Source organism: Kogia breviceps, chromosome 16 (assembly GCF_026419965.1).
Source record: "Kogia breviceps isolate mKogBre1 chromosome 16, mKogBre1 haplotype 1, whole genome shotgun sequence".
NCBI lineage: Eukaryota > Metazoa > Chordata > Mammalia > Artiodactyla > Physeteridae > Kogia > Kogia breviceps.
In genome coordinates this window covers 67991162-68013689 of record NC_081325.1, presented here as the reverse complement: position 1 = coordinate 68013689, position 22528 = coordinate 67991162, and the positions used below count along the sequence as shown (strand labels likewise).

Genomic DNA, 22528 nt, shown 5'->3' with positions numbered 1-22528 from the left:
AAGCAAAGTGGCCAAGTTGGATAAACTTCCAGTTCATGTCTATGAAGTTGATGAGGAGGTGGACAAAGATGAGGTAGGATGCTTGCTTACGGGTCTAAGAATTGATTTAGTTCACAGATTTAGAAGATTCATTGGAAAATTACCAACATTTAGCCAAAACAGGAATTGGAATGTTTCTTGAAACAGGGGAGGAATTTTTAAAAATGTATTGTTTGATTGATTGAAATAAGGTCTCTGTTTCAACTTGACTGCTTAGCATTGCCTGTTCCTCTGGTCCTTGTTTATTTGTTCTGAGATCATTTTCAAAGTCCTGGACAAGATTTGGCTACATTGTTAAAAGATCAAGATTACTTAGATCCTAAGTTTCCTGTTGTTTTTCAGCAGGCTATTTGAAACAAACTGGCAGCCAGTAGATTTTAAATGGCTGTTTCTTCAGTGAGGGCTTTGAGTAAAGTAGGTAGTACCCAGAACCTCTGAATTTAACAAGCCCACTCCCCCTACTATTGGAGGAATGGTTATGGCCAGAGAAGTGTATAAAGAGAGCCGGGCATTAAGGTGACCGTGTCCACTGAGCAAGGAAAACCTAATAAAAAGTTGGTGCTGCCGATGTCCGCATTACTTATTCTTCCCTACTCAGTATTAGATGCCTAATTGTGAGTGTTAACCGTGTCCATGGTAGCAAATTATTTTAGAAACCACTTTAAAAATATTCTGGGAAGAGTGAGTGGTCATTCAAAATGAAAAATAAGATATTAAAAACTTGGTGCTGATTAATAGTAAGAGGAGGACCGATTGAAATAATGCACATAAGAGTGCACACCAAACTGTAAAATCCTAGACAGATAAGTTACTTCTATTACCACTAATAATAACAACAGTAAAACAACCAATATTAAAACTGAGGTGGTCTCAGACAAAGCATAAGACAGGTCTTTTTGCAGTTGTCTACTTGATTACAGAAATAGACATCATAGTCAGACTAGGCCTCAGGAGGTGTGAGCTGGGTCACCTGACAGTGTAGTCCTCTCTTCCTAAGGCTCCTGTTCAAGTGTGTATTGGACGCAGTTTTAGGGGGCAGAGTCACAAGGCAGAGATCTTATAGAGTGAGGAAGGGGTGTGTGTGTGTGTGTGTGTGTCAGGATGTGGTGGAAGCTTTGCCACATTGTGTATTTATGTGTGTGTATATTTCATCTGTCTGTCTGCTTACTATATGTGCAAATATAAGCCTGACTTATTTATAGCAGCAGCTGGCAGCCCCATGCCCTTAAACCCAGATCTCGGTGTTCGGGTCAGAACTTGAGGAAACATGTTTCTTTACTTTTCTAGCTGTTGCCCTTCACTTTTCTCTCTTCTCCTTTCCTCTCTACCTGTTGTGGTCTTGTCTCTCTTTCCCTCTTTTCTGTTGCCCCAGCATTTTATCTCTGCTTTCTTTATTGCCTGCCTCATATTTCCTTCCTTTCTTATTCACCTTTCCCTGAACTAAGCATCTGGGAAGTTTTCCAGGAATTTGCTTTTGTCCTCCAATTATATGGGAGTGTAATGTGAAAACATTTTTCACCAAACTGGGAGAGACCTTACAACTTGAGTGGTTAAGTATGGTATGTACTTTTTGTGGCTCATTAAACACTTAAAATACTTGGGGAGGGGGAGACAAACTTGGACTAGAACAAGCTTTGCTTTTTAATGGACTAGAGTTTGCAGAAATTTAGGCCTGTTCCGCCTCTTTTATTGATAAGTGGACACAGTAGGTGTTAGTGCCAGACGGTTACTCCAGGAAAGGGGCGAGGGGCAACCTGGTATGAATTGAATGGATTTCCCATCAGTAATAAAGGGAGGTTGACTGTGGTGTTGCCCGTGTCTCCTAGGATGCTGCTTCCCTCGGCTCTCAGAAGGGTGGGGTCACCAAGCACGGATGGCTGTACAAGGGCAACATGAACAGTGCAATAAGCGTGACCATGAGGGTAAGGAGGCCCGTCACCCTGCTCTCCCCTTGCTGAGCCCTTTTTTCCTGTGGATCTTGGGAATGATGCTCAAGATGAATGGGCATGCTGTTTTTCCTGACAAAAGTGACATTGTCTGGTTAGTGAGATGCCTCCCTGGTGATCGGTGATCAACCCCCACTGGTACAGCCCCATTTCCACCCGCTCCCCTTGTCACCGTCCAACCACCAGCATGATGAGATCATCGTAAGGCTGGTGTGAAGGTGCAGTCGCCTTACAGCCTTTCTTCTCTGTATCGACCTACAAAAGGGATACTTGGTACCTCGTAGAACATCACCGAGGGGCTACACCTAAGCACTTTCATGGAGGTCTTCCTGCAACAAAGTCAAGAAAAGCAAAAATCAAGGACTAAAGGGAAAATGGTTAAACTGGAAGGGGGTTGTCAAGAGAAAAGTAAAACTAGTGTAAAAAACTATTCAGGAGAGAAGTAGGACCAGTGAAAGGCCAGAATTAATAATAAAGAGAAACAATGGAATTGAGGTAGGATGGGCAGGGGATAAAAGTTAAATCAGGGGAAATGCTGATTGTTGTAATCCTGAGGCTGGAAAATCGTCCAGTTCCGTGAGGCAGAGAACAGTTCCTACTCTGTGTGAGCAAGACACCCTGGGGATTTGAGAAAGTTTCCATCCTTCTGAGCTCCATCCCAAATTAGACTGAGCTCCATCCCAAATTAGAATTCACTGCACCGCTTCTGGGTGGTTATGTAAAAATCTCTGATTCTGTGGGTGAGAAAAATGACCCAGGAATGCTTAGTGAACCAACTCCACAGCATTTAAATTCAGTAAAATTATTAGATGTGATGGAGAGTCTCAACTCACCCAGTTACCTGGGGTGCTGGCCAGAATTAGATTTGTCTTGGAGAGAACTGAAATGGTTTTTACATAGGATGTACTTGTGAGTTATTGAGAGAGATTGTAGCTGTTTTCATCTTGAAACCATAATTATGTGTGTATTTTTCTCTCAGTCGTTTAAAAGACGATTTTTCCACTTGATTCAACTTGGTGATGGGTCCTACAATTTGAATTTTTATAAAGATGAAAAGATCTCCAAGGAACCAAAAGGATCAATATTTCTGGATTCCTGTATGGGTGTGGTTCAGGTAAATACAGAATGAGTTTTACCGTTGAATTTTCTCATTTGTAAAAGTACCATCTATGAATTAGCAGATTTAAGCAAACACTTCAAAAAATGGCAATATTCGTGGTAGAAGTATAATAGCAGACTTAAAAATGAGTTAAAGCCTTGTTTTTCATCATTCTAGAAGATAGTGGGTACAACACACGCGCAGAATTATGTTGTAGGAGGCCCGAGTGCCCTACATATGAGTTTTTATGTTTAAAACCTGGCTCAGCCACTTTTTAAAAAAATATAAAATTATTTATTTGTTTATTTATTTTCGGCTGCATTGGGTCTTCATTGCTGCACGTGGGCTTTCTCTATTTGCGGCGAGTGGGGGCTACTCTTCGCTGCGGTGCGCGGGCTTCTCATTGTGGTGGCTTCTCTTGTTGTGGAGCACAGGCTCTAGGCACGTGGGCTTCAGTAGTTGTGGCACACAGGCTCAGTAGTTGTGGCTCGCGGGCTCTAGAGCGCAGGCTCAGTAGTTGTGGTGCATGGGCTTAGTTGCTCCGCGGCATGTGGGATCTTCCCAGACCAGGGCTCGAACCCGTGTCCCCTGCATTGGCAGGCGGATTCTTAACCACTGCTCCACCAGGGAAGTCCTCAGCTACTTTTTAACTGTATGACCTTGGACTGGCTATTAACTGAAGTTTCTTCACATGCAATATTCAGATAATGATAATATTTCCTTAATAGGGTAAGAGGATTGGATGAGTTAACTTGGAAATGTTCAGAACAGTTCTTAGCATCTCTGTGATGACTTTTATCATCATAGTATCTACGGCACAGTAGTGTATTGGCCAAGAGACTGGGTTTCAGATTCAGACTGAGTTCAGATCCCTGCTCTACCACTTACAGCTCTATAACCTTGGAGATATTTTTCAACTTTTCTGTGCCTCAGGTTCCTCATTGGTTAAACAGGGATAATGATAGTACTGAATATGGTTATGGAGAGGATTAGTCAATACATGTAAAGAGCTTAGAACAGTGCTGGCACATGGTAAGCATTCAGCCAGTGTTACGGTTGGGGTTAGGGTTTGTTATCACAGTGCTGTTACAGTTGTAGAGTTAGGCTTAAAAATTATTTTAATTATATATGATACATGAATGTATTTGTATTATGAAATGTTAGACAATACAGGTAGTGCAGAAGTCCCTGTTGACCCCCATATCTCCCTTTCTCAAAGAGCTACCATTACCAGTTTGGTGTGCCTCCTTCCATGCCTTTGTAGAATTGCCTTTGAAAGCAGGTTGGCAGTTTCCCCATCTGTCCGTTCGTCCGTCCATCCATCCATTCATCTGCTTCCCCCCCGTTTTCCAGGAAGATCTAAGGCAGCAATTTACAAGGTTACATAAAACACAGGCTAATATAAATTTAAAGCGGTGTGAAAGGAGTCAGGGTAGGGAGGAGATGAAGTGGGATTAAGTTAAGGAAAAAGCATATATTTTGAAGACCTAACACCCGCTATGGTGGGTGGCAAACCAGGCTCTAGGCTTTCTAGCTTCGAGACCCGTTCAGTTGCACGGTGTCTGTAGATACAAACAGTCCAGTTAGTCAGAAGCTGCCCGAGCAATCGCAGAAGGAAGCCCATTCAGACGTTTCTCTTGGGGCCTCATACAGAGGGCCCTGTGTGATTACTGAACAGTCTTCTTGACGGCTCCTCACAATAGACGCAGTCGCCGTCATCAGAGAATTCTTCCTTAAAATGACTCAGTGTTGGCTGATGACATGAGCCCAAAGCTTGGTTCTCTAAGAAAGGTTGTCTTGTGGGGCCAGTGTGACTAAGGTTAGAGACACAGCTCTGGTTTGACCCTCAGGTATGCTTGCTTGTGCATTCACATGTTTACTTAAAATGAAATTGCATTTTCATCCAAACAATAAATTCATGTGGTTTAAATGTCGAACAGTACGGAGAGGTAGCACTAAAGGCACAGTCATGCCAGCATCACCTCACTTCACCTACTCCCCACTCCCTGAAATGGTCATTTTCAACTTTTTCCACTGTTTTTTTCCTTGGGATTTGCCTCCATATTGCTAGATAAGGAGTGTTCACTGCTCTTCATTCATTAGTTGTGGACATTATGTGATGCTAGAGAGGATTTTAGTTCCTGCAACCCTCCTTCATGCTCTAAGCTGGACTGACTGCTTCCTTAGCCTCTGCAAGGTCACCATCCTGGAAATTCCCTTTGCTGTCCTGCCTGTGTCAGATTCCTTGTTTCCAGGATCCTATGTCGTCTTCTTTCTCATTTTCCTCTCTTGTTTTGGAGGAACACATCCTCCAGGAGCTTCCTGGAAATCATGTGTAAGATCTTAATTTTTTGAGAGTTAGATGAAATTTACCTTAGAATTTGAAGGCATTCCATTATCTTCTAGATGCTTGTGTTGTTTTGGAGTCTTATGTTATTCCCTATTCTTCACAATCTTATCCTTATCTATGGTGACCTGAAATTTAGGTTATTGTGTCTTGATTTTGATTTTTTTTGGTAAGCTGTTTTGTTAAAGCATGACATAAGGAGAAAATAAACATGTAATGAATGAGTTTTTACTAAGTTCAGATCTGTCTTATCTATTTGTGCTGAGAAGTCTGTTCTTGTTCTGGAGACTCTGTCCTGCATGTTCTAGCCACCTGGGTCTTCTGAACTCTGGGCAGCCTCCTCAGTTAGCAAGACTGTTGGACTCTGTTCAGGCTCACCTTCCTGGGTCCAGATATGGCCTCCAGGCAGAAAGTGATGAGGTGATGGTAGGGCTCACCTCATCTATTTCCTTTCTATCAGGGATCACAGGGCTGCCCTGATGGTTGCGAAATACCTAAAAACAGTTGTTTCATCTATTTTGCCCAGTTATTTCTAGTAGTTATGTTGGGAGAATAAGTCCAGACCTTGATGCTTCATCATGGTCAGCATGGAAGTTGGGGGTCCAAACTCAGATGGCTACGGGGGCCAAGCAGATAAATTAAGTGAAAGAAGAGGCCTGGGTATAAAGCGATAGGGAATGCTGGGGACTGTGACAAACTGGAGCGCAAGTGGTCCCGTTTAAAGGGGCAGCTGATGTGCTGGGTGGCACTAGCTCAAGGCTGCCAGATCATCTGGTTCAAGAAAACCAGAAATACAAAATTTTAGTTAAATCTTGGTATTTTTAGTTACTGGTGACTAATTTAAAAACAACAACAAAAAAACCCCCAAAACATTGTTTTTGGTCCTCTAGTGCAGGACCAAACCCTAGATCAAGGTGATAGTACCACTTAATATTCATTGAGAATTATTTTTGTGTCAGCAGCTGATTGGCACATGGCACTCTCAGCTTGTAACCCAAACTCAGCTGAAAGCTGCCACTGTAGAAACCAAATTATATCAAAGTATGTTTATTCACAGCATAAAGAAAGGAGTACCAGAGCGAATTGAATTGTCAATGACAGTGAAGTAACTTCTTGTGTGGGATTCCCAAGTGGGAATTTCATTTGTATTCTTAAGCTGAGAGACCTTTTCAGTTACATTTTAGTTGAGTTTTCTGGCATTGCCTTTAAAAAAATGTTTAAAGCAAAACTAAATATATTTGGCAACCTCATTTGGAAAGTAGCAGTAATTACTTTTGTTTTATAAGAGTTTTGTTGCCTGTCTTCAGCAGAGTATAGATGATTTACAGTATGGAGTCCCCGATCACTCAGTCTTTGGAATACATTTCGGAATCTAAGATTCTGACTTCAGTGGCCAGCCCTTCCTTCATATTCTTTTTGCAGGTGTGGCTGGTGGCGTTTTACATTTAATGAATTGTGTCTAAGGCTTCAACATGTTTAAATAATTTGTTTTTATCTCCACATCTGTTTGTAAGCTCACCTCCAAAAGTTGTGGCTTAAGTATTTCAGGGTTTTTTTTAATATTACTTTTGGACATTGTAAAAAAATTAGTTGATTAGTGCTATGAGTTCAAAGAAATGCCTATACTAAAATTTAAAAATAGACCTGAAAAGAATCCAGTTAAGAATCTTGAGCCCTAAAAGTATTTTACAACCTTGAAGTTGATTACACTTATTTTGCAGATAAGGAAACCGAGTCTCAGAAAGAGGAATAATTCAGAATCAAGGCCTGATGCTTACCCTACTTTTAACTTATAGTAATGAGTAGGTGAGGAGTACAGGGGAGAGAACTTTCATATCTGGCCTTTGACCCCTTCTCTGACCTTTGCTGTGAAGTGAGGTGTGAGGCCTTGTGCACGGTGGTCTGCATGCTCTGCTGGGAGCAGTTCTCTCCTGAGAACCATGCTGCAGAGGACACAGAGGCGACTTTGGGAGGGCCACCCTGTCCCCGAGACATTCTCTGAGAGCCCCCTCAGGGACTGCGGCTAACCAGCTAGAATTTTAGTGGGTGAGGGCTCTGCTCAGATGCTGCACGTTGGTGGGAGTTTGTGATGTCACGTCCCTCAGCCTGTAACTACCAGGAGTCTTGTGTCACGTTCCTCGGAGCTGAACCTCTATCTAGTGCAGTCACCAGGGTGATTTTACCCCCCAGGGGATGTTTGATACTATCTGAAGACATGTTTTGATCTTCACAACTGGGGGGCTATGCTACTGGCATCTAAGGAGTAAGGCCAGGCTGCTTCTGAACAGGCTACAGTGCACGGGACGGTCCCCATGACAGTTACCGGCCCCAAGTGTCAGAAGTGCCAAAGTGGAGAGACCCTGGCCTCGTGCACATTCATCCTTCGTCATTTAATGCACACGGACTGCGGTTTGTTTGTTTGTTTTTGCGGTACGCGGGCCTCTCACTCTTGTGGCCTCTCGCGTTGTGGAGCACAGGCTCCGGACGCGCAGGCTCAGCGGCTGCCCGCGGCATATGGGATCTTCCTGGACTGGGGCACGAACCCGTGTTCCCTGCATCGGCAGGTGGACTCGCAACCACTGCGCCACCAGGGAAGCCGTGGACCGTGGTTTTTATACTTTGAGTAAGATACCGTTTCACAGGCGTAAAAGCTGGAGGCATGAGGGAAGCTGGAGGAAGGTAGACATAGTGTCTAAATACCTTTTGGGCCTCATAAATGATGAGAAAGTTCCAGGTAAGGAAATCAGACATATTGATAGATAATGGTTTGCTTTAAAAATGTGATACCACATACTACTTCATAAAAAAAGATAGGAGCTAGAGGAACTGAAAATTTTCAATGAAGTTTCATTCATTCAGATATTTTTCAGGAGCCTATTATTTGCCAAGCATTGTTCTAGAAATAGGGATGTAGCATTGAACAAAAGAAATATCTGCTCTGAAGAGCTTCCATTTCATTGGATGGGACAGACAACAAATAAATATGTAAAATGTGTAATGTGTCAGATGGGAAAATAAAGCCATGAAGAAAATAATTCAGGGAAGGTGGATACGGCTGGGGGTTTATTGGGAAGGGGCTTGCCTTTTTAAATAACTTGGTCCGAAATGCCGGTGAGATAGTACCCATCAGCAGATAATAAAGAGAAGAATTTTTAAGGCTGTTCCAGTTCCTCTAAAATGTGTCTCTTTACCCTTTTTCTGTTTCAGAACAACAAAGTCAGGCGTTTTGCTTTTGAGCTCAAGATGCAGGACAAAAGTAGTTACCTTTTGGCAGCAGACAGTGAAGTGGAAATGGAAGAGTGGATCACAACTCTGAACAAGATTCTCCAGCTCAACTTTGAAGCTGCAATGCAAGAAAAGCGAAACGGAGACTCTCACGAAGGTAGGCAGGTGTAGCTTTCCCCAGGGGCATGCACACTCTGTGGGTGTCTTCTGTTTTGCCAGAGGGCACAGGGAGTAGCCAGATTACTGCACAGGCACATAGTGGTGGGACAGACGTGAGCGCCTTACAGATAACCTGTCAGCAAAGATTATGTCCCAGTAGAATGTCCTACCCTGACGTCATTTGTATAATGAGAAAAATCACAGCTTTGGAGGCAGAAGGGAATACCTGAGTTCAAGTCCCAGCAATACCATTTTTCAGCTGTGAGACCTTGGGCGAGCCACTTACGTTTTCAGAGCCTTGTTTTACTCTCTTGTAAAATGGGAATAAGAACGGAACTTGCTGGTCGATGGGAAGATTAAACAAGATAATGTATCTCAAGTACCTGGCATAGAGTCGGCACTTCAAATACTAATTATAGTTTTTATTGTTATCATTAATCATATCCTTTGGAATTTTCAAGTCAAAGTTAGGATGGGCAGAAGCCACAGATTACATTGGCTGGGAACATCTGGCTAATGTTCTTGACAATTCATGTTGTATTTCAGGCCCTTGGACAGGTGATTCCCAACTCTGGCTGTGCCTTAGAAGTCCCTGGAAACTTTTAGCAAGTACTCTTTCCTTTGTCCCACCAGAGATTCTGGTTTAGTTGGCCTGGGCTGGTGCCTGGTGGGTGTGGCCATGTGGGCTGCTGTCCATAGCTCTTGACAGTTCTGGTTAGAACCTGTCCGTGCTGCTCCAGCCATCAGATGTTCAGCTCTCACCACTGGGCCTGGCATCAGCATTTTTTAAAAGCTCTGAGGTGTTTCTGTTGGGTATCCAGAGTTGAAAACCACTGTGTTAAAGGGCACATAAGAGAAACGGCCTTCCTCCTCCTGTTTTAAATAAAATGCTTTCAACTATGAGTGACTTAGGTAATCTGTTTTGCTGTTTTAGATGATGAACAAAGCAAAATAGAAGGTTCCGTTTCCGGTTTAGATAGCTACCTGCCTGAACTTGCCAAGGTAACATCTTAAATCTTCTGCTCTTCACAGAATGATATTGAAATGATTAACAAATACATTATGGTAAATTATTAAAATCATGTTGTAGTTACTGCTATGTTTTGACTTCAGTATTCGGTGAGGTGAAATACATTGCTGACTTAAGTCGGATTTGGGTCTGTTTTCGAGAAAGTGCCTTACAAAGTATTCTCTTTTTGTTATTCTTTGTTTTCCCCACATAATATTTAATACCACATTAGAAGTATTGAAGAAATAACCAAGGTGTGCAGGTAAATATTTCCATAGTAACATGTTACTTACTATGTTCACACATAAGATTCCCCTATTCAAGTTAATAGAGACAATTCCAAAAAGGATGGATAAGTAATAATCTTGTTACTGAACCAAAGAGGGTTGCCTGAGTTATATGAATTTTTCCCGGGTCAGTCTGAATGAAAAAAAAAAAAAACGTTATACCTGTTTTTTGTAATCTTGAGAAACTCAAAAAGTTATTGAAAAGCACGAAGATCAAAACAACCATATTCCCACCAACCAGATGTTGTCAACACCTGTTACTGTGTTGTCTTTTCAGCTTCAACATTTTTAAAAGAAATAAAAATATCAGTTATATTTGAAGTTCTTTTTTAAACATCATCTGTACTCCATTCCCTCCTTCCCCCACAACCTCAACTAGAGACAACCACTATTATGAGTTTTCTGGAAATACTTCCATTTGATTTTCGTATCTTTACCAGTATATCTATCATAATAATATGTAGCTGTGTTTTGTACGTTTAACATATAAATGTAACATATTATTCTGCACTTGCTTTTATTTTATTTTTTATTTTTAAATTAGCCTTGTTTTTGAGATCCATCCAAGTTGGTATATAGATCTAATTCATACCCTTTATTGCATTGTGTAAGCATTTTGTTTTAGCAGTTCTATTATTTCCAATTTTTTCTATTACGAACAATGCTACAATGAATATCCTTGTACTTGCCTCCTTGTGTGCATCTCTGAATAATTCTTTTTAAGTGAGAGAAATATCCTTGTCTTCTTTGTCCCTTTATATTCTTACTCTGTTATTGCCTTTCTGTTCTTGTGTGTGTGTGTGTGTGTGTGTGTGTGTGAATACAGTGAAATAGAGACGCTACACACCCGTATCTTAAACACTGTGATAGAAAACATGGTTTATCTATATACCATTATAAGTAGACTAGCATTCAACATTGACCTTTACTTTAAGACAACATAGCTGTTCTAAAATATAAAATCTCCCTCCCTGGCTAGGACTTTAGAGCACTGTTTTTCTTTAGCACTTGACTGTTACCACAGTATCTTTTTAGCACCTGCCTATTAAAGCTAATTTTAGTGCTACCATTGTAACCTTCTAGGCTGGGAAGAGTTTAGCTTGTGTGTTTGTGCTTTTATGTTATGAACTTCTGTGTGTCATATTTTGCATTGAGATTCGCTTTTTTGTTATGTTTTGGGGTTCATGATTTCTCAAAGCAAAATGTCTGTTGAAACATAATATATGTAGTGCAATCTAGAATTTTAAAAGTTAACTTTCTACACTTACTGGGTGAACACAGTGGATACCTAGGAGAAGACTCATATTATTTGAGCTTAATGTTGATTAATTAGAAATGTTTTTTTTTCTTGTGAAGACATACGGGAATTGTGTCTTCCTTTCTTCTCTCACTGCCTACTACTGCCTGGCTTTCAGAATTCCTTGATCCTAAGACCTAAGGAGATCTATATCACATATATTTATTCTTTAAAAAAAAAAAATATATATATATACATATTTATAAAACATATTTGAAGCTGTTTTTCAAACTGGTGGGTAATGACCAAGTTAGCTGAAGCTATTTTACTTGGTAAAAAGTAATTAAATTGGTTAAATTAAATTAAATTAATTGGTTTCAATCTCCATTTCTCATTTACTTTTAAAGTTTTTCTTCTTTTTTTATTGAAGTAGAACTTACATAGAGTAAAATGCTCAGGCCCTAATTGTGTGGCCTGATGGATTTCGTGTTTGTGTACCCACATAATCCCCGTCCATATCAACATATAGAACATTTCCAGCACCTCAGCAGACTGTCTTGTATCTTCCCTCTCAGCTGACATTCTCATTGTTTTGACCTCTATGACTGTAGATTAGTTTTGACTATTCTAGACCTTCCGAAAAGTGGAATCATACATACGTACTCTTTGCGTCAGGCTTCTTTAGGTCAACATTATGTGACCCAGAATAAAAAAATGGATAGAATTGAATAGAGGATATTAAAGTGCACTGCCTTTAATAATGATAGATATTATTTAAGATATACGTGTATGTCATGCATATATCATATGTTGATATATATATGTAGAAAGAGAGTGAGTGTGTTTGTGTATGTGTGTGTTGGGTTGTGATGTAAATGTATTTCTTACTGGGGGTCATGGTCAGAACCTAAAAAGTGCAGCATTATAAGGGACTTAACTGTTGTTGTTTTTTTTTCCCCCCAGCTCTCAAGTGTTTTTAAACCATTTTAATTTAAGAAGGTAGAAAAAGTGCAGAAGGTAATTTTTCGAAGGGAACAAAAAAGAACGTTAAGATGTGCTGTGATTCACCAGCATGTGCTGCCGTCACACGTGTGGGGCACGTGTCTGTTGGTGATGCCTCTTGTCCGCCTGCTTGGTGGCAGAAGTGCAGTGTGAGGGGCTCAGGCACCAGTGTGCCTGGCTCTCAGCCCCTTCATCATCCAGGGCCCCGAGCGTGAGTGGTTTTGACTATTTATAAGCCCCTCCAGTGTATCTGGGGTGGGAATCATTTGTACCTGTTAAGAAAGGAAGGAGGTTGATTGATACCTGGTCATCCTGATTTTAGAGGGAATGGATTCCAGAGTGTGAGATTGAGTAGGGGTGGGAGGGCATGTGGGAGGGGGAGGGAGGCTCTAGTTGTACAGCTAGGCAAGAAGGGAGAGTTTAGTCGGGGTGAGGAGGTTAAGAGGCCAGTACCAGGGAAAGGTCCAGGGGGAGATCAGGCCACAGTTGCGTCAGATTGCAGAGAAAGGACTAGAACAGTGGGGGCAGGCAAAGGTGTAGTTTAATGGCAGGCTTCTCTCAGGTCAACTCCTCTTTCTACTTCATTCATCCTGTTGCCCCGGCTTTTGTTTTCCACTGTGATGGAGACATAACCAAACAGGATATGAGTGACAGGAAGTTGTTTTAGTGCAAAAATAGCTGGTGTCTCATTGTGGAATGTGATGGAGGGGCCCTTGACATACAGTAGGAGTGATGTGGAATTAGGTTTTCAGAATATTTTGTATATTCTTGGCCCTTTTGTTGCTTGTACATTTAGTACTGAACATCTCTATTGTTTTCTTATGGGGATACACTGTGTATACCCTAAAACCTGTTCTTTTCCTCCTATTGTCTAAAATGGAGCCAAACATATGTTTGCTCTAAACGTAACAGCATTTATAATATCAGAGTACATAGTCTTATGTACTAACTACAAACTGTAGTTAGTTAGTTAATTGGTTTCTTCCCTACAGTGTCAAGGGGTAATATGATCATGTGGTAAACCCGATTCCTATTTATTTGATAAATATTTTTTCTGGTTACATTTACCTTAGGTAACATTGGAATGAATATATATATACGTATGTATATATATCACCTCCTGTGTAAAGGTAGTATGAAGAAAACCCTCATGCTCCCACCTTATACTTTCCTCCATAGCTTTTCTATTTTTGAGCTCTTTGTGTACTCAAAAAACAGCTGCTCACTCTTAATTTGGCTTCCCCATGTGGTTCGTGTTGAACCAAAATTGCTCCCATTCTGTTACCTTGTAACTCCTTTATAGTGAATGAGTTTACCTTTCTTAGTAAATCTTCCACAGTTGAACACAGGCTAGAGTCTGGTGTCTCAAACATTATGGTCTCATTGAGGTTGAGTAAGCATCAGGGGACCAAGTTCAGCAGTACTTGTCAGAACCCAAACAGTTTCACAGACACCTTCTCTGAGTTTTTAAACCACATCTGCATAAATGCTTCCTTCTCTGTATCCTAATCCAGAAAATTATGTTGTTGTGTTATGATACAAAGGAATCGGCTAGGGTTGTGTTTGTGAGGTCAGCTGGAGTTCCATTTCTTGGGCTTCCTTATCTAGAATGCTTTATTATAGCTTTGTGACACAGAGGATGAGATGATGGTCCCTGGGAGTTAGATATCATAGAAGTAGTGGAAACAAATATGACAGCTCTTTAAATTAAAAGTATGTATTCTGGGGCTTCCCTGGTGGCGCAGTGCTTGAGAGTCCGCCTGCCGATGCAGGGAACACGGGTTTGTGCCCCGGTCCGGGAAGATCCCACGTGCCGCGGAGCGACTGGGCCCGTGAGCCATGGCCGCTGAGCCTGTGCGTCCGGAGCCTGTGCTCTGCAACGGGAGAGGCCACAACAGTGAGAGGCCCGCATACCGCAAAAAAAAAAAAAAAGTATGTATTCTGGCTTCAAAGGATTTTGCTAAGTCTTCCTGTTTGCAACCCATTCTGTTTAAATGAGCCAACAGTCAACACAGTATTTTCCTGACGTGCCGTCCTCAAAATATGATGCTCTGGCCTTCGATTGTTTTCCCTGCTCAGAGATAAACTTAAGACACAGGGTATGCCTAAACTTTATGGTAGTTCTTCTGGAAACTCTTGAATGTTTGGTTCATAACTGCCTCTTAAGACCAGGAAGAAAACGTTGTCAGGGTGTATCATTAGTGATTAAACTTAGGGAATACAGGAGTGGGGGGAATAGCCTTTGTTTTAGACAAATCATTCTCTTCTGTAGTATCTGAGAAGTGTCCATTTTTACAGAGAATGGCTCTGTCATTGTCACTTTTCTCTCTCCATTTTCCTCTATCAGTATAGAAGTATTAGACGGGCATTGGGTAAGACCAGCAACGGGGTTTGGGGAAGAACCAGTTGGGTTCTTCCTGCATCTACGGTATGGACTGACCACAGGTTATTTTAAGAGCAGAGCTGGTCTCTGTCACTTTGAGAAATGCTGGATGGCATAGTTTGTGGGATATTTTTTTACAGCTATATTTTGTGGACTCTTAGACTGTGAAAGTACTTATTACAGGAATTTATTTTATTGTCTTTACTAAAATTTAAGTGAAAATAAATGTACTTGCTATAATAAGTAAAAATATTCAAAGTTGTATAAAGAAAAGTTCATCTTTTCTCTTCAACCTCCATGCCCAGATTCCTGAGAGCACTGATGTTATAATTGTTTCTTTACCAAACCAGTTGCTCATGGAAACATATTTACACATATGCAGTATTTTTAGTTATTTTAAAAAATATGATCATGATATATACATTACTCTGAAACTTGTTCTGTCACTTAAAAAATTTTCTTAGATGTTCCCCTGGGGCCATAGAGGATCTAGTTCACTCATTTTCATAGCTGCATAATATTCCAAATATGGATACTGAACACTTTATTCAGCCGTCTCGCTATTCATGAGCATCTAGATAATTTTCAGTTTTTAGCCTATACAAACAGTGCACAGTAAACATCATGACATATTTACAGGCTGAAATACTCATGCTCTTATTTCTGTATGAGGCATTCCCCAAGGTGGGATTTCTGGGTCACAGTTTATTGTGCTTTTAGTGCTTTAAATATTGCCAGGTTACTTTCCCAAAGGTTGTAACAATTCATATTCCCATTTCTCTGCATCCTCACCAGAGGAGTGAAAAATGATGTTTCACTGCTTTAATTTGTATCCCACTGTTTAGTAGTGGTATTTTTCATATTTTTGTATATTTATTTGCCATTTGGTTTTCCTGCTCTCTGACTTGCCTGTTCATATTCTTTACCTATTTTTTTCTGGTCTAATAGTCAAAGAATCTGGGCTCTGAAGCCAGACACTCTCAGTTAGAAGCCATGTTTCTGTTTAGGGTTGTGAATTTGGGGCAAAGTATTTACCCCTCGAGCCCCAGTGTTTTCTCTTAAACAAGGATAATAATAAGACTTGCCTTCTAAGTTTGTACCAAATTTAAATGTGCACTTAGGATAACATCAAGCATAGAGATGTTGGCTATTATCAACACACATTTGCTTTTATCATTATGTTGCTTTCAAGTATTTATTATTCCCTGGCTCTGGGGGAAAGCCCTGCCCTTCCCGAGCCACATTTTCTTACTGCCTAGGTTTTACTTGGTAATTCTTTCAAACACTGTTTATCAGGCATCCCATCCATTTAAAGCACTTTGGGCCTTGGGAAGGATGGGAGGAACTTTAAGAGGCTGAGCCTGCTTTTCATCTATCTCATAGAAGAGCTGTCAGTGTGTGCAAGGTGGATTATAAGCTTTCACGTTATTTTTACATCTAAAGTTGTCCCTTCTTCCCCATTAAATGGTTTTTCTAGTGAAGAATATATCCCTTGGATATTAGTAGCAACGTCAGGATACTTTGAGTCTATTTTGGCTAGTTGTTGCTTTTTTTTTTTTTTTTTTCTGTTAATGTATCAGCATCTCTGTTTGTCCTCTAATTCTATAGAGCTCTTAGCAGTCTTTCTTGCTTTATTCATTTCTCATCTCCTACTCTGCTTGAGTCAACAAGCATCTTTCGGAAAGACATGAAGAAATGCATCTACATTAAGAACCATTGCTGTGCTCGTGTCTGAGATCATAGCGTTTGCCCTTGTTGAAGACTCAAGCAAAAATTCAGGAGAATGTATTACTGTTGGTGGTGGCTCGCAGCACCTAGTACTGATGTTTTTGTTAGGAAACGCCATGGGTTGTATACAAAGTAAAGCAAACTCTTTGGGTTCAGTTAAGTGTATTCTACATGCACGTGTTCTGGCCCTTTTGGTTTGAAAAATTAGGATAAGAGGATGGGCAAGATGGATTTAAAACACTGTCCTACACACCCCTGTCCCCAGCCACAGGCACACACTTTCCTCTGTAAGCATGAGCAGATGATTTATAGGAATGCCCCTGAGCCTCCAGAAGCCTTAAAGCTGCAGGGAGAGCATCAAGATAAACTTTGTTGTAGAAGAAGACTCGAGCCGTCATCTTGTTGAACATTGTTACTCAGAAATGAAAATAGAGTCCAAGGAGGCTAAGTGACTTGCTCAAATTCATGCAGCCAGTTAACAACTGAACTAGAACTAGAACCCAGTTTCTTAGCTGGCATTCTGGTGGTCATTTCATTCTGCTAGATGTAGGTAGTTTGTCAGATATGGTCAGGGTAGAGTTTGGGTCATTGCTAAGAACCTGTTACAACAACTACATGGCTGAGAAAATTAAGATGCTTAATTTCTAATGGGCTGTGATTAGAAATGTAATAGTAGACCTCTTTAAGCCACCAGCAGAGAGGATAAGACGCCCTCCCCTGTGGCTGTTAGGTGCTGAGATGTGACTCATAGTCTTTGGGCAAAGGAGCAGATGAGAAAGGACATTCTCTTAAGAACTGTGACTGCCAGGAAGAACAGGATATAGATGTAGGGGCATCAGGTGTGGCATAACATGGCTGGAGATGACTTCTGTCTTGTGAATGTCTAAGAAGCTTCCTCCTCTCCCTGTTCGCATATCCCACTTCTCCAGCCCCCATCTCTGCCACCATGTCTCTTTCCCTGAATGACTTCTCTTCTTCTGTCCATCCCTTCAGTGTTGGGGCCCCTGGGTTTCTGTCCAGAGACTCGCTTTCACACTTTCCCCCAGGGACTCTCACCCACCCCCAAGACTTGCATCCTCACCTCTTTGCTGATGTTCTCCTGGTCTGTAACTCCAGCCTTCCTCCCCACCCTGTGCCCACGTCCCATCTCTCTGGCTATCTACTGGATGTTTCCAGTTGGAAATCCCGCAGGCATCTCCAGACTCTACCATCTTCTCCACAAACCTGCTCTTCCTCCCAAATTAGTGGATTGACCAGTCAGCAGGCCACCCAAGCTAGGAAGGTGGGATTTGTTATGGGCCTTGCTGAGAGACTGGGAGCCTGTTGTGATAACTCAGGAGAGACCATGTGGACCTCCTAGTCTTTCCCTTTGTAATCCATTGCTTCAGCCCTACCCGAGGGGTGGATCTAAAATGCAGAACTGGTCATTTTATTCCCTTGATTAAACTATTGCAGGATTTTTTGGATTCTGAGTGAAATCCCCAGACCTTAGCATACAAATCCGACTCATTTCTCTACGTTTTTCATCATGTACAACCATTCAGCTGTAATGAATGACTTGATCACTGCTCAGGTGTGACTCATACCTCTATACCTGTAGTACCTCCTCTTAGAATGCCCTGCTTTCCTTTTCTGGCCAAATGTCCTTCTTCAAGATGGGCCTTCCTCTGAGAGCTTTTTCCTGGCGGCCACCCCTAGTGCAGGTTAGCTCACTGTACATACGATTTCCTTTGCCATTCATATTGCTGTTTATTTTCTGTCTTCCCAGATGGTGTTCCTTGGGGATAGGAACTGCATTTCATTCATGTTTGTGTCCCTAGCTTGACATAAAATATGTGCTCATAAATATTTATTGAGTGAATCAGCAATTCTCCCCTTGCCTGCTGCTGACACCTATGGCTGTCCTTCAAGATACCCCACAGTTTTCTTTATTCCGCCATCCAAAACGTATGCCTTCCTCTTCCTTTGCTTGTACCCTCAGTCTTGGCTGGACCCTAAGTCCTTTCTACCCTTTGGGCTCATTTCCTCTCTCAGTATCTATCCTTCCTGTGCATCCTTTTCATTTGGTCTGAAATGCTCATGTTTTCCTCCTTTTTGCTGTCTAAATTCTACCCCTTCATTCAAGGCTTGTCCCCTATTCCATTACTTTATTAAGCTTTTCTTGATATTGATGCTTAATTATTCTCTTTTGCTTTCTTTGCATTGCTTTTGGCTGCAGTTGTTTATCAGCTTCATACGGGGGGATCAAGTCTTCTCTTTTTCCCCGTAGCACTCACTCACATTGTGTGCTACACACTGGATAACCTATCCTTGTTCACTGACATGCAGGTGACCCTCCAAGATGAGGGCAGAGCTGTCTGGCAGTCTGGCTCTTCAGGATGGGGTAGCTTCCAAACATATTTAGACATCTCTGTAAGAAAAGGGTTTTTTCAATGTAATTTTTATTTCCTGTTTATCTTGTTATCAGAGTAACAGAGAAGCAGAAATCAAACTGAAAAGTGAAAGCAGAGTTAAACTTTTTTACTTGGACCCAGATGCCCAGGTAAGAACTATTTTAATATTCAAAATAGTTCAGGGAAAGAAAACCTTTGTTAGGTTATTTGTTTGTTTGTTTGCTTATTTATATACTTTGGATAACAAGCAGTATAACAATATAGAAAATTCAGGAGAAAGAGGAAAAAATAAAAACAACCTGTAATCTCATTACCATAGCACAACCATTGTGAATATTTGATATTTAATAGATTGTTGAAAATTGAGGGAGATTTATCCAAAGACACTCTCAAGTCCACAAAGAACATATATAATTTACCCCCTAAAATCACCATCAGAAAATAACAAGCATCGCTACAGATGCCCAGTAGACTGTGATATTTTCTGACTAGCCCAAGCTCAGTTCCAAATACAAGCCTTGCAGTGCATGTGGTCCACATCTGTGTCCCCCAAAAATCCAAAACACGGCTTGGGAGGGCCTCCAGGTTTGCCTACAGATAAGGCTGCTTTGAGGGACCAACTGTTCTGCTATGTTTCCTCCCATATTTTCCTCTTCTTCATTTGTGGTCATTTTTATAGAACTTCTTTTAACCATTTAGCTTTAAAAATAAATATTTTTCTATGTCTCTTCACAGACTTCATAACCGTATATATACACATATATATGTATATATTGCTTTTTGATGATATTTTGTTTATTGTGGTGAAATATGCATAACATAAAATTTACCATTTTAACCATTTTTAAGTGTACTATTCACTGGCATTAGGTAGATTCACATTACTGTACAACTATCACCACTCTCCGTTTCCAGAACGTTTTCATCCTCTGAGACAGAATCTCTGTACCCATTAAACAACAGCCCACCATGCCTCCTTCCCCTCACCCCTAGTAACCTCTGTTCTACTTTCTGTCTCTATGAATTTGCCTATTTAAGAAGTTCATATATGTGGAAGCAGACAATATTTGCCTTTTTATGTCTGGCTTGTTCCACTTAGCATAATGTTTTCAGGGTCCGTCCCTATTGTAACTTGTGTCAGAACTCCACTTTTTATGACTGAGTAATATTCCATTGTATGTATACACCACATTTTGCTTATAGAGTTTTCTGTTGATGGGCACTTGAGTTGTTCATAACAATAATTTTTAAGCTCTGCATAATGATCCATTGAGTAGATATAGCATCGTTTATTTGACCATTATTATATACTATATAAATGTATAAAATAGTAACACTGTTGTGAGTAAATTAAGGTATATAGTGATTACATATTTTAAGCAATTTCCTTAGGATACATTTATTATGGGATTTTTTTTTAAGTGGGAGCATAATATATTTATATATTTGCATTTTCTTTTAAAGAAGCTTGACTTCTCGTCAGCTGAGCCAGAAGTGAAGCCATTTGAAGAAAAGTTTGGAAAAAGAATTCTTGTCAAGTGCAATGACTTATCTTTCAATTTGCAATGCTGTGTTGCTGAAAATGAAGAAGGACCCACTACCAATGTAATTTTCCTTTAAAAAAATAAAGGTTAAAAAGCCTTTTCAGAGGTTTCAGATGCGCCTGTTGCAGTGCAGCTGGGGCATTGGGTCCTAGTTCCTGGTATTAGAGAGGCAGGCGCGGGGTTAGATCAGGGTGCCGAGGGTTGTTTCGGCTGCCCGGACAGGATGTTTGTGATGCAGGACAGGTATGGAGGCTATTGCCCTTTAGCAGTAATTGATAGCAACAGTCATACATAGGTCTAGTCATTTCTTCTTTGATAGCAGCGTTCTTTTTTCCTGACAGTTTGAGCCATAGTTATGGTCTGGATTGTTTTGTTTGTTTTGTTCAGGTCGAGCCTTTCTTTGTTACTCTATCCCTGTTTGACATAAAATACAACCGAAAGATTTCTGCCGATTTCCACGTGGACCTGAACCATTTCTCAGTGAGGCAGATGCTGGCCACCACACCCCCGTCTCTGATGAACGGCGGGAGGCAGAGCTCGCCTGCCCTGCAGGACATCCTTCACGAAGCCGCCATGCAGTATCCGAAGCAGGTGGGTGCAGCGTGAGCCCAGCGGTCATGCCAATAAGGCTTCTCTTGCATGTGCTATGTAAATACGTAATGAAACTTTGTAATGCACAACTGGGGTAAATGAGACGGTTAATTATATTGACAGTATATATAATTAGACAGTAAAAGCAAGCTGAAAGAGAAGTAGTTTTTTTTTTTTTAATATTCATCAGCCATTTTATAAATTTATTTATTTTATTTTTGGCTGTGTTGGGTCTTCGTTTCTGTGCGAGGGCTTTCTCCAGTTGCAGCAAGCAGGAGCCACTCCTCATCACAGTGCGCGGGCCTCTCACTATCGCAGCCTCTCTTGTTGCGGAGCACAGGCTCCAGACACGCAGGCTCGGTAGTTGTGGCTCACAGGCCCAGTTGCTCCGCAGCATGTGGGATCTTCCCAGACCAGGGCTCGAACCCGTGTCCCCTGCACTGGCAGGCAGACTCCCAACCACCATGCCACCAGGGAAGCCCCAAGAAGTAGTTTTTGATTTCTCATTTCTTTTTTCTAAACTTTCTGCTAGTTGCCTCCTCCACCAAATAGCCTTTCTGATCAGATGATGAACTGCTGATGAGTTAACCGGTTTGGCCCTGTGTGCTTCTGAGTAGCTATACTGTATCAGTGCTCTTTGCTGCTTGAAAATCTTTAATGTTCATGGGATTTGTTTAATGTAGCTGTAAATTCTGCTCATGGAAGAAAATCTTTTGTTCCCTAGGGAATATTTTCAGTCACGTGCCCTCATCCTGATATATTTCTTGTGGCTAGAATTGAAAAAGTGCTTCAGGGGAGCATCACACATGGTGCTGAGCCATACATGAAAAGTTCAGACTCTTCTAAGGTATGGATGACTTGCATGCCTTGTGATGATAAACAGCAATCAGAAAAAATATATACAGAAATGCTTAAAGAAATCATAGTTAAGCCATATTTATATTCTAAAAGATGTAGACTAGTCTCATAGATTGTCTTATAGTTAACCTTATGTGTCCAATTTTCAATGAAAAGTAGTTCCATGTGTAAATAAAATACTTCATTTGGCTAGACTATCCTGACATCCTGAAATAATAATTGGCAAAGGAATTTCCAGCTTAGTAGTAAACTTTCTGTCATTAAGAAGTACGTATATTGTATTTAAATAGAGTTCATTCCACTTGTTGACATGTCTCTGAGGTCCTGGAATTATAAATTTGGGTCCATTTACACTTAAATGTGAGACTGGAAACTGGGAGGTGACCTGGCTCAGATGATCTGGCCAGTAGTGTCAGTAGATCAGGCGCACTTGTGTTTTGTCAGGTGGGGCGGGGCTACGGTGGCAGAGATGGTGTGACATTAGGTGGAAGAGGGAAAGGAAACGTACAAGATGTATGTTTGGTGTGTTTTCATTACTTTGGTGTTTGTTCATTACCTGGGGAGTGCCTAGATGTGGATATACAGTAGAGTTATTAAATATTAGAAGTCATCTAGGCCAAGAATACCTTTCACACTCCCCAAAACTGAGGTTTATGAAGGTTTAGTTACCTGCTCAGTGTC

At 41.0% G+C, this 22528-nt stretch overlaps 1 protein-coding gene across 24 annotated transcripts in view; it reads left to right on the top strand.

Moving 5' to 3' along the window:
* Positions 1-22528, top strand: part of DOCK9 (dedicator of cytokinesis 9) — a 276764-nt gene that overhangs the window by 149348 nt on the left and 104888 nt on the right. For all 24 annotated transcript variants that reach the window (XM_067016588.1, XM_059041955.2, XM_059041954.2 and 21 more), the window contains exons 5-13: positions 4-73; positions 1866-1961; positions 2965-3099; positions 8639-8813; positions 9750-9817; positions 18929-19003; positions 20319-20459; positions 20786-20989; positions 21714-21836. In XM_067016588.1, coding sequence (XP_066872689.1) covers positions 4-73; positions 1866-1961; positions 2965-3099; positions 8639-8813; positions 9750-9817; positions 18929-19003; positions 20319-20459; positions 20786-20989; positions 21714-21836 — 1087 coding nt within the window. The remainder of the gene's footprint in view (positions 1-3; positions 74-1865; positions 1962-2964; positions 3100-8638; positions 8814-9749; positions 9818-18928; positions 19004-20318; positions 20460-20785; positions 20990-21713; positions 21837-22528) is intronic.